Source organism: Numenius arquata, chromosome 4 (genome assembly GCF_964106895.1).
Source record: "Numenius arquata chromosome 4, bNumArq3.hap1.1, whole genome shotgun sequence".
Classification (NCBI taxonomy): Eukaryota; Metazoa; Chordata; class Aves; order Charadriiformes; family Scolopacidae; genus Numenius; species Numenius arquata.
The window spans coordinates 13,807,075-13,823,747 of NC_133579.1; the positions used below are offsets into that span (position 1 = coordinate 13,807,075).

Sequence of the window (16,673 nt, forward strand, 5' to 3'; positions counted from 1 at the left end):
ACCAGGGAGCAGAGTGGGAATAAGCACAAAGCGACTGATAAAAACCTTCCCTGTTTATGTCTGCACAGCCATTCCTTCGGTATTTCTGAGCTAATAAATATTCAGGATTTTTTTTTTTTTTTTTAACCCAAGCTGCACAGTTTATACATTGTAAAACAACGTTTACGTTTTATCCATACTGCATATACTAAAAGCAGAAGGTTGGGATGCTTCCGTTAAGAAATGGTGAAAAGTCCTAAATTAGTATAGAAAACACACATTATATCAAGAGATCCCAAGCACTGGTTATTTGTGCATAATCTCAACATCATCCATTAAGTTATCTGTTTATATAGTTTGGCACTAGTATAAATAATAAAAAGCTTTCTGTATTTATCACTATTTGAAAATGGTAAAGACTGAAAAACTTCATGGAACGGTTTGAATATGGGAATGCTACTTGAGAGTTGGTACATGACACGTATCTTATAGAATGGAATGGACTGCACATTCATTTACAACTATTTATCAATTGAGCTGAAGGTATACATCCATTTAGTTCAAACAAACAAACAAAAAAAACCCCAAAAACCAACTCACATTACAAACCACATCAACATTAAAGTAATGCAGAAAGCTGACATTTTAACCACTGAACGGAGTACTCCTTCCTATGGAAGCCGAGCTCAGCTAGTGAAACGTGTTTCCTTGTATTTTCTTAAAGCAGCGCAAGTCATTTTCATACTTCCAGCACTACAAGCAGTGCATCCTTCATGTCATTTTAGCCCATGATTGGTTGGGTCTGCAGCAGAATTGATGTAATACACTGTTACAGGGAATAATGCAATCACCAGAACAGGTAAAAGAAAACCCTCTCCCACAGCCGTTTCATTATGTAGACTTAACACAGATGCATTAATAAGTTTTAAAGCTTTTTTTTAAAAATTAGTATTATTATTATTAGAGATAACAGGCATTCATCATGTTCCTCCAATAGCTCCCCACCTCAGACACCTTCCTAGGCTTCACGAAAGAGTTCTGAACACATTAATTGGAAAAAAAATGTGAGAAACGTATTTTGTCCCACTGCTTCACTTCTATCCGGAACTTTACTTGCAAAAAAGACCAACAGGAGTTCAAAGTCACCTTTTTTTGTGACAGTAACATATTTAGGCTTGCTTAATAGCAATTTATTCCTCCTTCTCCAGCAGTTGAGACAAGCCACACCAGGGGCAATCTGGCCATTTTCAAAAAACTAGAGGTCAGAATAAAAACAAGTAGTAGTCAGATATCCTGACTGTCGTAGGATGACTACCCGGTGGCCTGCCCATAGTGCAAGGGAAGTGTAGTAAATATTTTTAGGCCCTGAATTATTGTCCTGAAAGCTATTAAATAGGAAATACATTTCAGCCAACGTACCATGTAAGTAACCATGTAAAACACAAATACTTGTCCAAATTGTCCAAATTACAGAGTTTATTATTATTATTATTGTAGTTGATCGAGTGTCATAGGATGCACTAAAATTTTCCTTTAGGTGTCCCCTATGCAATACCAAACATTAGAAGGAATGCATATTATGCATTTATTTCATAATGGTTGAGGGGTTCCCTCCCGCCTCTGTCTCGCTGGGTGTCCAGCATTCTCAACTTGCCTTCAGGAAGAAGAGCGCAATCAAGGCCATTGGCAGGTGCACACCTCGGGACGTTGCACGTACTTCATTATCAATGAGTAAAGCACATTGTTTGTAACGCGGATATTTCCATAAGCTATAATGAGCAAGCCTAAGGTGTATGAAGCATGAATCATACCATCTTTGGGTTTTGTTTGGTTTTTTCTCTTTGTTTCATAATAAACTCATCCCTCCCTCAAACAACCAAAAACAAGAACTTTGGCAATGCTTCAGAGCACGAAGCTACTTTAAATCCCAGTTGATGGCCACCAACATAACATGGATTTTCAAATGCAATTTCAAAAAAAAAAAAAAAAAACCGCATTATATTTAGCACTTTCGCACTTTGCCCCTCACACAACTGGCTTAAAATGGTGCTCTGCTTTGCAAGACGTACAATTACAGTTTTGAGAAGAAAAAAAAAAATACACATTTGCTAACAGCAGCAAATTCAAATCTTGCCAAAAGAACATAACACAACTTAAATACTTGTAAAAGGAAAATTAAATTTCTGGCATCTAAGTAGGTTACCTAAAAGAAACCACAAGAACATGAGGAAAGAAATTACCAAGTAAATACTGATCAGACACGGATACCTGTAAAACAACGTAACCTTTCTGGAGGAGAGTAAGCACCAGTGCTTCAAAATCTTCTTCAGATATTAAAAACAGTTTTGAGGAGGCTCTCGACTTCATGCAGTAGTCAAAGACGTTTTAAAGTTTCATAATTAATTACACTAAGACTCGTTCCAGCGTGAGCAAAATGGAAAACCAACACACTTAAAATCACCGCAGGAATATTTTTGGTCATCCTTTATATTACATACCCTGCTGTCAGGTCAACTCCCTCCACCTTTTTTTTCTTTTTCCTTCTGCAAAAAGACCCTACATACAGCTGGATATGCAGATTTTCAGAGATACTAAGTGGTCAGAGTACAGACAAGGAGGAACAACTGTTGAGGGATCAACTTGCACCACATACAACCAAGCAACCAACCCACCCTTTTTCATGCTCTGCAAATAAATCGGTCTCTTAAATTACGTTATCAACCATATAATAGTTTACAAGTATTTCTCATTCTCTCAATGGTTTATGCTGAAATTTTCCCAAAAATTCACATCTCAGAACTGTACAGTTCCATTACTTTAATTGATGAAATATAGATTAGCAGTGTTAGTGTAAGAAAAAAAATTTAATGGCATCAAAATCATTCAAATTAAATCAAGTAAGAAAACGTTGCAATGCACTTCAGCCAAACCATCACAAATGATATGTTATATAAATACAGACAGGAGGTATCTGGCAGCTACAAATCCACCAATTCTGGAAGAGTCCAATTTCTCTAAAAAGCATAAACTGACAAATACTAATGAAACCTTTCCATAAAAAAAAAAACCAAAACAAAGAACACCTAGTTTATTGCTTTTAAAGGTTCATTCTTTACATCAGAAACAGGCAAAGGCATATAAAAGAAATTTACCTGGTTGTTGATGGCTTTTGATTATATTCACTTTTTCAAAAGAACCACTAAATAAAATTTTGAATGCAAACAGCTGACCGACTCCCAATGTTATATGTTCTCACCAAAATGAACTAAGGCTTGCGTTTTCCAAGAGGAAAAGAAGGTATAATTTCCAAAAGGACAGCATTAACTACTTTCTTATGAGAAATCAGTAACAGAACTAAAACCAGTGTTCCCACCAGACAGAATACATTGAAAAAACAGACCAACAATTGCAGGAGAGGCAGGAAAGCATTCCAGCTACAAAGACAGCCCTGTCATGGCATGTGATACATGGAACGCAGATGGAAATACGATGATCTGTACCACGGGTGTAATTTTTATTAAAGCTGCCTGAAGTTTCTATTTTTTTGTGTTTCAGAAAAGGCAAGAGTGGAACAGAGAAGAAAAAAAGTAAGAAACACAAAAGAGGAAAAAACGCAAGAAAGCAAGAATTAAGGCAGTAACTGCAAAAGCAAGACAAAGGACCGAGAAGTAGGACAGACTTCAGCAATGTGGTCTGGAAACTGCTCAGAGGTCAAGTAGGCAAAGTCAAAAGTTATGCTCGTTTCTCAAAAGAATCTGGAGGGGAGGTGAAGGGGAGGTGGGTAGAAAAGAGTTTCTTTGTTTTTATTTTGGGGTCAGTGTTGTTGTTTTTTTTTAAAGTAATATATACATACACAGTGCAAGCTTCTCTAGAGAAGTCGTACTACAGACCACAGAACTTACTCCCCTGCAACAAACGGAATACCTTGACCTCTCAAGTAAACTAAGCGTACAGAAGTGTAAGAATAAAAGGTGCATGTAAAACCAGCAGCAATATTATGTTTGGCTTTCCACTACTTCTGCAAGTTACTGTACATATATTACATCACTATTATAGAAATGGCACAGCCTCAGACACTTTCCACATTTTATTTACATTTTAAGACTAACTTTAATCTCAATCACATATCCATACATTTCCTTTGTTTCACTAAAACTTAAATGCATGGTTTATTAGAACAAAGACTGTAAACAAATATTTGCCATGTCCGATACATGTAACACACAGGAGCTGCTTAACAAAAATTAATCCCCCCATTTTATAAATACAGGTATCAAAACAATCTTGAACATACTTTGTGACACTACTAGTAGTCGGCACCCACACCCTTGCAAAATTAAACAAGATGAGCAACGGTATTCACTGTACCTGCTACTTTAAAACAAATTTAACTGCAGCTCTTTTACTAAGCAAGATGGATAAAGCATGCCATTTATATTTTGCCTTCTCAAGAGATTATTTTCAGAAACATATATTATTCCACAGCAATCTGACACTTTCTGTCATGCTTTCATCTTGTAAAACCTGAATTCCAATTTTAGGCTATTTCAGGCTTATACTTAAATGACAGTGCCTCGATAAGAGAAAAAAATAATTGTGCTGCCTTTTTCTCCCATAGTGCCTGAAAACATATTGGGCATACATATATTATATATATTCTTACAAATGTCCAGGTCATGTATACCAGCTGAAATTCTTTTAATGTGTGGGTGTTTGCATCGTGAGATTTAATCAAGACATTTACATGAGTAGAAGGTTGTTGTTTTAAGACAGAAGTTTGAGAATCAGCTAAAATTAATTGTTGTAAGTTTGTCCCTCTGGAGGTTGTGGAAGCTTCATATTTTCTTTGGACATCATTAGACGTCTTAGCTCTTGAAGTACAACTTTAATGCTATAAGAATTTTGCCATTTTGCTAACACTGGTATGCTCCGTGCATCCACCTGGAAAAAGAAGAGAGAGTTGTAAGTTATGATGAAATACAAAATCTCTACATAAATAACTGCTTTGACCTAATTGTTTTAAGAAAGGGTCTAAGCATTCCCTGACACTTTCTCTGTTGCATAAAGTCCCTGCGTTCATAAAATACTTTAAGGAAAACAATCATATACTTACACACAGATACAGATTCTGCAATAAAATCCATGCAGGTAGACCCTTCCATCTGTGCTGATACTAATATTAGTGAGAAGGAAAGGGGTGGGGGGAACAGGAGATCAGCAAAGCGTTCACTGCAAAACTGGAGCCGTATCTTGTAACATTTATTAATTTATTTCAAATTACCTCCAAAAAAGAAAAAAAGTCATCACCTTCATTATGCCAATATATACACTTGAGTTTTCCTCAGTTCTTTAAAAGAACCTGCAACACAAGAGTCCGTAGAATACCGTTCTAAAGGAAAGCCTCCGTTGTTTTTCCCTTGCTACAAGTATCTTTAGTGATTTATTTCACAACAATATTACATGATGCGTCTGATACATTGAGAGTTACTAAGGATACTAATAAATTGCTTGAAATATTGAAATAACTGATTCATAATGTTTGGACATTTCTTAGCTCTTTGCATCCTTCTTACAGTAAGTCATCTTATGGAGCCGTGAAGATTACTGTACATCACTTACCAATTTGTATATGAACTGAAAGGAAAGGACATGGGACTTCTCCTATGCGCTTATAAAACCTGTGGGACAATTTACACAATTATATTATAACAGGGAGGTTTCCATAGGAAAGTCAGCAATTGAAAGTCAGCTCGGGAATTGTTTTGGCAGCAGATAAGTCCTGGCCACCCAGCCCCTGCAAGGAGGAACTTTATAAGACAGAGGGGCCTACAGCTGTGCAACTGCAAAGCAGGCCCATGGGCAGGAATAGGGCTATTGCACGCTACTGAATTCCATTGGCAGAGTAGCATGGGCAGCTCACATGGCTATAAAAGTGCTGGAAACCACTGCTTTATAATTTAGGCAGCATAAAACATCAAGAAGTTTCTTATCCCATCTTAATTAAGGCAAACTGAAAGAAAAAAACAACACTGGAGTCAGAAATAAGAACGTTAACACAGACACTTTATTTCTAGATTGTTCGAAGTGAGGCTGTCTATTTTCAGAGCACCAGATGAGACTAAACCTTTTTGTAGGAGGAAACTGAGGTTCATATGCTGGCTCGGGCAGCTATACCAACCCAAGAAACTTCTGCTCCCTCTCACTAAAAGCACTGTTCCTTTAGCAATGCTGCCGCCTGTCAGCTGAGGTGAACCACGAAATCTATATGGAGCTACTTTCTGACCTGAACTGATAGAACCCACCCAGTTTGAAAAAAAAAAAAAAAACCACCTTGGAAAGAAGTCCCTAAGCAGGATCCCTGATCCAATTCGCAGCTCAGCACTATAAGCATTTCTCCTCACACAAATCATGTTCTGCTCAGAGTCGAGAACCCCTTTAAAGTCAGTAGAGCTGCCAAAGACAGCATATAATCAAACCACGGTATAAAAGACAGTCAGATTACTTAACAGTTATTGCAAACATTAATAAAATAGAAAGAAAAGGAGCATCAAAAGGAAAGCTCCATTATGCAGCAAGACCATGCCAGTTTAAAACATGCATGAGTGTATGAGTAATACAGAAAGGTTTCGAAAGTAACACTGGTCAGACCATCACTGCAATTCCTGGACTACTACTATTTCTTTTTTAAGGGGATATTTGGTTTAATGTGGCAGATAAGAGGCAATATCAGAGCAGAACAATCTTTGCAACAGGAAAATGGGTTCTCTTTTCTTAAAGAGCAGACTATTAGATAAAACCACCAGTAAGTAAAAGGGAAATTCTGATAAGAGATCACCCGTGTTATCATGTAGCAGCTTAAGTAAGGCATCATTTAGCCTGAATCTTTGTTCTGAGGTACAAGCTCTTACAGATCCGTTCCTTTCCAATCCTTCTAGATAAGATTAAAGGAGGACACTCCAGAGTTTCTACCCAACAAGCTGGACTTAGCAAACTAGGAACAACATGAATTCATTTCAAAAGTTAAAACAGTAAATATCACACTACTCAAAACTGTTCTCCATATAGAAAATGCCATGAGAAATGCACAAGACCACCATTTTTCCTCATGGGTTCCTACAGAAAGAAGAAAAACTTCAGGGTGCATAAGTATCATGGTAAGAGAAGAAACAAGGGCTCAGTTCTTATGTTCACCTAGCATATAGCTGCAGACGTTTAAGAGCTTATTTCCCCTGTCTCTCACACAGACACTCTTATTAACATTTGTCAATACTTCAGTGCATCTAACCTGACATCCTCTTCAACTTAGCAAGACGGAACAAAATGTGAGAGTACTCCCTGATGCTTTGGTGGAAGTCCTCTGGCAAAGCAGTACTTTAAAAAATCTCCACGTTAGTCTGAATTACAATACTTCCTAGCTAAAGTAGCTGAGAAAAGACCATATTATATTTCACTGACCTGCCAAAAAAAAACCCCAAAACAAAACAAAAAAAACCCCAATAATCCCCCTGAGAAAAATAGGGGAGAAAAAAGCTACAGTATTGGGTAATGATTGCAACAGAAGATTCCCAACCATTCCCAAGACGTGCACTTATTTGTGGAAACCCATGTGATAATAAACTGTTTTAGAAGACCACTGCTAAACCAACATGGATAAGAAGAAAGAGGTAGTTTTAGATTTTTCTTTGAGAAAGAAAATGAATATAATTATCTGTCCAAATAAAGAAAGGGTTAGCAAAAAATGGCCAGAAAGGCAGTTGCTCTGGGACTCCCCAAATGCCTGGAAATTCTGGTTTCATACCATCTTCCTTTTCCTCACTTCTCCTCAACTGTGCCTTTGTATGCTCTCTCAAGTCTGGAGATGTGCCTCAATTACAGCACATGGCAGTTCATCACCAGTGCTGTTCAAACAATGCAATTCTACATACACTGGCTGTACTGGAATATGAGACCCAAGTCACTTAGAAGTAAGCTCCTCCAGCTTTTCTTTGTCGGCCGGGAATTTGCAGCAAAAAACTCAGAGACTGTAAACTCCACTTTAACAATGTTATGAATGTTTTCTGAGTAAAGACTGCTAAACATGACATTTTTGTTGCTGTTTATCTCAAATCTCTTTTCTGCAAGGCACCAACATTTTTCATGACATCTTGCAGCAGTAAAGATTTTGGCTCAGGTTCTATTTTTGGTGTCGCAGAATTTATTTCCAAGTCAGCGCACAATAAATTCATTTTATGAATAACAATCATAAGATATTTGGAAGAATGATACAAACTACATTCAAATCACAAAAAAGCATTAGGTAATACTTAAGTACATATCCTGGGTCACAGAGGAAGAAATTTCAAAGTCACATAATAGCTAATAAAGCTGCTGAAGACTCTTTTATTCTGGGGATACACCACTGTAAATCTTTAAACAATAGCAAGAGAAGCAATATATATAACGCATAACTTTTTCTAAACAATTGAAATTAAAACAAGTAATTTTACACAATGTTGCAAAGTATTCAGTGTTTATATATGTTCCCTATATCTTAACTTTAAGTAACAGCAAACTGCTTGGTCCGCAATAAACATACTCAAAGCAGTAACTGGACAACAGTTTACAGATTTATAGCTGACAGAGTCCCAAGTGAGTTAAAGGAAGCAAGTATTTCCAGCTGTAAATGGTATTTAAATGAACAGAAGTGATTAAAAATCCTGCAAGACAGACTGCTGAAGAGCTCTCTCACAGATGCAAAAATTAGCATCGTCAAAAGACCATGGGAAAATAAATAGCAAGTCAGAATGCAACCTGTGTTTTATCAATACAGGATACACAAGTCTCCAAGAGAAAAGACCCTGGAGCATCAAGAACAATAATTTAAAAACAATTTTACAACAGTGATGGCATTAGCACATAAAGCCATTCTGTCCAGCCCTACCTAAATACTTGGACTAGCTTTTCTGAACTTAGTACCCGAATTCTGTACACAAACGCAGTAGCTCCATAGGCAAACTGAAAAGCAGAAAACCACAAAAACAAACACACAGATAAGAAAAGGAAGGCAATTTAACAGGGTGACTCAGAGCACTTAAGTTTAGTCTTTTGAGATAACACACTCCTGAAGTAGCCCTCTCCTTCCCTACACTAAATTTATCGAACAGCAATGTCTGGGATCCCTGAAGATATGCTGCTGATGGAAAAGTTACCTGCAAGCAGAAGTCCTCGCTCAGAATAATCAAACAAAAGGTCAATAAACTTGTAACTGTCAGTATAGATAAATTCATCACACACACACACACGTGCACTTGTCATGCAAAGTATAAAGTGGTTGAGAACCACTGCCAATGAGGCAGTTTGAGACTAGCTGCCTTAGGCCACAATTAACTCTAGCACATACTCATCTCCCCCCTCCAGCATTCACACTCCAACTCAACAGAAGTTATCACCCTCTAAACCCACACTGGGGGTTCTACTTTTCCTCAGGTGTCAACTGGCACACACCGCCTGTAAAGCGTTCTTTAAGAACATTACAAATGCTTTGAGTAGTCTGATAATCCTATGACATACAATTTTGGTTGCTGTTTATCTTTTCTGCAGGTCGCCAACTTTTTCAACTTTAAGCAGCTTGATTAAAAGCTGGCCATATGTCAAAAAACAGGACTCAGAAGCATGGGTAGTAGGGCTTGTCTGAAGGTAATACCCTGTCGTTCACTATTCAGCAAACCGCTTCAGATCTATTACATGAAAGACGATCAGAAAGCAAGACAGCAGCTTGGAAGAAACATGAAGGAACTAAAATAGGAAGCGGCAACATGAACCATTCCAGGGATGCTGAAGGTGCCTCCAGTTTATCTGACACATTTGGCACAACTCTAGTGGGAACAATGGTGAAATAAGCTAAAATGCAAGATACCAGGAAAATAGGCGCATTGAAAATTACACAATAAATGAGTTTTAAATACATTAGTTATGAAAACTGTTTTTGTTACAAATCCTATTTAGGCCTATTTAAATCCACTAAAAAAAAAAAATATGCATTTACACAGCAAATCCTTCATAAGATATACTAGTTTATAGAACTCATGGGGGAAAATTGAATGAAGGTTTTGTATAAGCTTATAAACTTATTAAAATCAAATTTTCCTGTTGCGATGACTGGATTTTAAGAGTGCTTCTAAAACCACCAGGTGGATTTCCTGTCACAGTATTCATCCTGTTCCTCAACAAGCCGAAGGAGTTTAGACTTCTCCAAACAAAAGCCCAAGCCGACCGGTTCGGGAAACACATGCCTTTGGGCTCTGCAGGTCTAAGATTCTGCTTCCAGAAACCAACACCTACGCTCTCAGGCACACACAGGTGAAGCAACAAGAGCATAATTCTTTTCTGATTCACAATAATACATGTTATTAGGGAGAGGTATGAAAATAATATTACAAACACACCAAAAGCTCTTCTGCATTCCAGATGCACGGCTTTTGCTAGTCACCACCTCTTAATAAACACGGCACAGTTGTGATGAAGGGCAACAGCTGGTTTGTCAACAGCAATTTCAGTAAGATCTTCAGGTACAGTAAAATTGTTGGCTATCCAATAATTATTTTCAAATTAATTTTAGATTATCTCTGAACTGTTAGTGCACTGGCTTTGGATGACCAACCAGTACACTCCACTACCACCTACAGCAGCTCAAATGAACCCCTGAGAACCTCTCTCTGCTACAGTCATTGAGATACTTAAGCTTCACATTTCAGTACTGTTAATTACACAAATACAACTCCACTTTTCTTTTAAATCCTGCAAATTATTTAAAATCCAAAGATGCTCTCTGACTCACCTTTAAGTATTACCTTAGCCCAATTATTTTACATTCACTAAAGACAAACATACACACAGACAAGTGTGATATATTATTGTATGTCCTGCTGATATACACATATACTATTGTAAGCGCAAGACAGCTCACCCCTCCTTTCACGTGAGGTACTTCCGACTTAATTACAGGATTAAAGTACCCAGTGAATAGTGGAGTAACAAACTTGCTTGAGCTGCTGCCGTTGCTCATGTACATGAGCTCACCCCACCCTAAATGCAGGATCAGGGAAAGTATCTTATGACAAATTGATCTTTAAAATGAAAGTGATTACCATCTATATCAAAATATCCTAAGACTGAAGCTCAGAATCACCTTGGATTTGAATAAACCCAGTATAAAGAAAACAAAAGTTTAAATACATCAGTTCATTACAGATGAGTTACTACATCCAGAGTGAGGCTCATCAGGAATAATCTCCATTTTTAATTAATGGAAACATCAGATAAAGTCTGTAATACTCCTGTTACAATATTAATCTAATCCCCTTTTATACGAGTGTTACAAGGGAAAAGCCTACACACTGTTTAAATAGGTTTTTTTTCTGTCCAAAACTAAATCTTCAACTTCATTTTAAAGAAACAACTGTTCCAATACTATAAATAATGCTCATCTCATTGATAAGCCACTAAGAACCACTAACATTGTAAATACCTACAGATCTGAAGCAGTAGGCACCCAAATTTTGATTTAAGCCAAGCACTTATATTGTAACATTTAAATATGAAAGCTCTGTCCAACATGCATATTCCTCACCTGGGTTTTTCACAGAAATAATTTATAGTACAGATTAACAACATGGTTGATCTTACCATTTCAACTTACCATTCCATTGGAATTATTTATTCCATTCATATTAATTTTAGTTACAAATCTAACTGTAGGAGGTGCTTCTGGATATTTAGGTCCACACTCTACTTTCAGACTGTATATTCTGTTTTCATAGTTTGTCTAGAAAGCAAAGAGACAGACTAATGCATCTTACTGAAAGCTGAATATTCATGAATAAAAAAAAACAAAGGCAAGAGGAATAAAGATTAAGAAATAGAAGCTAATTATAAACCTGTTAATATTATGTAACAATTGATGGTCTTGGATTACTGATTGATATTCCACTGCTTTGGTATATTGATTACTTGACAAATATGTATGAATTACACTACTTATTGACAATACCATATCAAAGTTTTAATAGAATACAATTATTTTTTTAATTCACATTTTACTCTTACCTTTCCTGCTCACCTGTATTCCCAAAACAACTTTGGCACAGTAGGGGATTGAGAAAAAAATCAATAATCTTTAGGAAAATTACCGCTTTCCCCCATAAAAAAAAAAATCTAACACTGCATAAAAATTGGAAATGGAGAAAGACTAAGATACCAATAATCCAAAAGTTAAGAGACAACCAAGAACAAGATGAAAATAGTATTTGCAAAAAACATATCTGGAAGTAATTAACACTCCAGAAGATACTTAAGACTTCTATAGCTGAGGACTGCTTGGTTTACTAAAGGATTTATTAATTTTACTGTCCAAATTGACAGCTAGTTTGTAGAAGACACTACTCCAAAGTGACTATGGAACAGATCACTAAGTGCAAATGTATTTTGAGAAAGTCCAATTAGAAACGAGTGCGGTTCTACCTTTTTTTAATTTTGTCGAGTAGGCCACGCACAATAAGAAGAATCCGTGGCTTTGCTGGTCACTGATGCGCATGCCTCTGTGCTCCACAAGTTAGATAAACCAGTTTCTACACCTGTCTTTCCACTGGCACATCAGATACAGGTAACATGAAGCAAAACCAGTAACATGCCTCTGAACTTTCCAGAAGCATCAGTACTTCTGCTTTTCCAGTACTACTACTTTGCCATAAGTAATGGTACTTTTAAGCTGTTCTGCATCTGCCAGGTGTCATTCTCTCCAAGTGGAAGTGTCAACCACACAGTGAAGTTATAAAAAGATAGTCCACTCTGCGATCAAAGGTAGAGCAGAAAGCAGAGTACTGAAGCACCCTGACCATGTCCTATAATTTGGAGAAGCCACAGAGACCAAGCAGCAAGTGGGTCAGAAAGAAAACAAGGCAAAGCAGGACATCTTTTGTTAGAAAAAAGGTTTTCTGTTATTTTTTTCCCATTAAGAGCTAAAGGCCCAATAGAAGTGACCTTGTCCTGCTACAGGTAACATAGCTGCTATCACAGCATGAAAACACAGTAACAAAAATTCTCATTATTCACTCAGATAGAACAGTTTCCTTCCCCTGAGAGGGATGCTGTCAGTTATAGTGGAAATAGGCCAAATGTATACACACTTCTCACTACTCTGAAAAATCAAAAGAACAGCACTCATTCTCATTCCTTTATTCCTATCCAGGTGGCTTCTCAATTTTGCTCAGTTTTCCACATCAGTTTTACTGCAATCCAAGTATCCCTGGCCAGTTCCCCTGAAAGTCTAAACACCCATTCTTTTGTGGGTCAGAAAAATATCTCCCTTAATCCAAAACAAACCTTCCCCTTCTCCCTCCATCTTGGTCACTGATGAAGCAAGAAGATTTCAAATGAAGCAAGAAAAAAAAAACCAAAAACCAACAACTGGTAAGCAATTTTTGGACAGCTCTAGAGAAGCCACATAGGTGAAGAACTTCATGCTGTGGACAGTATTAGCTACTTTCTCTGTGTTCTGCCTAACTGCACACTGCCTACATAACTGAGCCAATTCCAAAACCACCCATCTTCCATAAACCCTGAAACTGGATATGCACTATTTTTCAAGGTGCCACCAGAGGGCTTGGGAGTTGGTGGCTTTCACTATCTACAATCACCACAAGTCATTCTATCAGCAAGACTTCATGTCCCCAAAATGGCCCAAAATATTACTTGTGTGCACTCCTTCATAAAGAAAATGACAGCAATATAAATTTACCTGAATTTAAAGTGCACCCCAGCTTGCTTTGGTTTTGTGGGCTTTTTTAAAACACATAGGTCCCTACATAATAATCATTCCCTTCAAAGATGTGTTAGGATTCTACCTTAGGTTGAACCAGAAACTAGTCACAAAGTTCTGGAGGCTGTCTGGAGAGTCAGGGAGATACCACTTTAGTTAGCTCACATTTACAAGTTCTTTTGAAAACCCATAAGACTACAAACTTTCTTCAAAGGGTATTTAAACACTGTGATTGCACAGAAGCTAGTTTTCATAGCATACCGTCGTTAAATTCATTCTCTCTCAAATATACCCAAATCTTAGGAGCTCAGCACAATTATGCAGATGTCCAAGACAGTTTGCCACAAGTTGTAACTAAGTCTGACTTCCAAAAGAAGTTTGAATTACACTGAATCTAACTCTGGAACTCTGCTGCTCTGGAAGACATTATCTTCACTGAGGCCAAGTTCTGATCTCAGTTCATGCCTTGGATAGTTCTTCGATAGTGTCCTACTGCTGAAGGACACACAAAATAGTAACCTCATGTTAGCAGTGAAAGACATATGCTTAACTTCGAGCTACGTGAAGTACACTCATTTAAAGTTCTTATTTACACAGTGATCTTTTGTATCATATTGTAACCTCTCATGAGAAAGCATGCACAGAAGTCAAGTAAAGATGTGTCCATTCATATCTGATGAGGCTGATACTCAGACACCAGAGACAATTACTTCTCTTGCAGGTTTTTCAGTCTAGATGACATTCTACAGAACCTACAGAATACCTTCTACATACCTACAGAAGGATTTGACCTTTGTGCATATATTTTATCTTATTAGAGGTAATATAAAATTGCTTGGTCTTTAGGCATGATTCAACTGAAAAGCATAAACTGCTATACTTGATGAAACTTGTGAAAGTTGAAAATACATTGCCAGTTTACTACAGAACTGAAATTACTCAGCACATATGATAAACCGTGAAAAGACAGTTACCCTATTTACTGTACTATCACCGTACACTTACGTGCAGTAACAGTGGAAATACAGACTGAATATACTCCTAACTTAGTAATAAATTTCAAATCACAACTGGCTTATAGAGAGACAGCTGCAGAACCATGTACTAGGGAAGGCCAGACTGAAAACACTTACTAACATACCAGGAAGTGACGAATTCTAAAATGAATATACAGCGTTTCTACAACTTCATACATAGATTTTTAACTAATTTCTTTACACTGTAGCAAAGGAATTATTTTTTTTTTTTTGCATTTTGTACTGCCTACAAACTTCAAAAAACCCACTTTTAATTCACCACACTTACCCTCGGTGGCCCAATAATCATTCCTGTCCACCTGGTGAGTGTCATATCTTCATCATCTTCAAGGCCCCAGCTTACTGTACCATCACCTACTCCTTTCTGCCCTTCTTCAAGTTCTTCCAACAAGCGAAAATTACGAGGTACTTTAACTAGAGAAAAGGGAACAATGTAATCAATACTGCTGACATCGAGGAAATTTCATTGCTTTTATATGTAATGAACTAGCAACTGCTGAATATACTTTCAAAGCCAAACAAGTATTTCCTGTGTGAATTTATTTCACACTTAAATTGTTTAGAAGCAACTAACCACTTCACTGGAGGCTAGTTACTACCAACTGACAGCAATGCAAACTATAAAACAGAAAATAAGAAAGCTCTCTTCAGTTTGAGATGGCTTAATTCAGACTCTCTTTCCCAAGCATAGTACTGTTTACAGCCAGCACATTTAAAAAATCAATTCACTGACAAGTTCTACTCAACTACAGTCAATATGAAATTGATGTGGCAAATTCCCTCCAAAAATAAAGAATGCAACATTTAACACAAATGATCTCAATAAAGGTTAACTGTAAGAGAAAAACCAAAATATTTTCAATTGATTTCATTTATTAAAAAAGCAGCTTAGTATCTGAAAACCACTCAAAAATCAAGTCTTTTTTAATATAGTGATTATTATTCCCACTTAACAGAGAAAAAAAATACAAAGCACAGAAACACTGATTAACTTATTAAAGAGAGATAATGACATTCACAACAGAATATGAAGATGTACTGCCTCTAAAAAAGAGACAAGTAATATTCACTGAGCTATAATTACTGGATTTTTATTATTATACATGAAAAGAGACAGATACTGATAGTTATTAAACAAGTGGATGCTTAATTGCTTTACATCACAAGTTAAAATGGTATTTCAGCACTGATGTAGAGAACAAAGCTAATTAACACTTGTGCATGCAATCACGGTATGCTTTTATTTTCAAATAAAAAATGCACAATGATGTAGTAGCAATATTACAATACAATAAAACTTCAGTTTTCTTATAGCTGCTTATAGCTATATATTTTTCTTACAGCTACTTACAGCTATAGTGTTTTCCATGATTTTTACTAGAGACCCTTTTTTGTACTGGAAGACTCCAGGTACTCTGTAAAACTAAAACACTAAGACTGGGTATATACAAAGTTGTGAGCAAGGAATACATACTATCCAAGTTTAAAAGAGCTGGGGGTCAAAGATAGGCTGAGAGAATTGGGGTTGTTCAGCCAGGAGAAAAGAACGCTCTGGAGAGACCTTATAGCAGCCTTCCAGTACTTAAACTGGGCCTACAGGAAAGGGGGGAGGGACTCTACCAAGGAGTGCAGCGATAGGACGAGGGGTAATGGTTTTAAACTGAAAGAGGGGAGATTTAGATTAGATCTGAGGAAGAAATTCTTTACTGTGAGGGTGGTGAGGCACTGGAACAGGTTGCCCAGAGAAGCTGTGGGTGCCCCATCCCTGGAAGTGTTCAAGGCCAGGCTGGATGGGGCTTTGAGCAACCTGCTCTAGTGGAGGTGTCCCTGCCCATGGCAGGGGGGTTGGAACTCGATGATCT

At 37.2% G+C, this 16,673-nt stretch overlaps 1 protein-coding gene across 2 annotated transcripts in view; it reads right to left on the bottom strand.

The window, feature by feature from the left end:
* Nucleotides 1–1,436: 1,436 nt before the first annotated feature.
* UBE2V2 (ubiquitin conjugating enzyme E2 V2) overlaps nucleotides 1,437–16,673 on the bottom strand; it is a 29,083-nt gene continuing 13,846 nt past the window's right edge. Inside the window, exons 2-4 of one of the 2 annotated variants that reach the window (XM_074146246.1) lie at nucleotides 15,080–15,225; nucleotides 11,657–11,782; nucleotides 1,437–4,920 (exon numbers count right to left, since the gene is read on the bottom strand). In XM_074146246.1, coding sequence (XP_074002347.1) covers nucleotides 4,774–4,920; nucleotides 11,657–11,782; nucleotides 15,080–15,225 — 419 coding nt within the window. In that variant the 3' untranslated portion in view covers nucleotides 1,437–4,773. The remainder of the gene's footprint in view (nucleotides 4,921–11,656; nucleotides 11,783–15,079; nucleotides 15,226–16,673) is intronic. The other variant, XM_074146245.1, reaches the window with a different exon arrangement.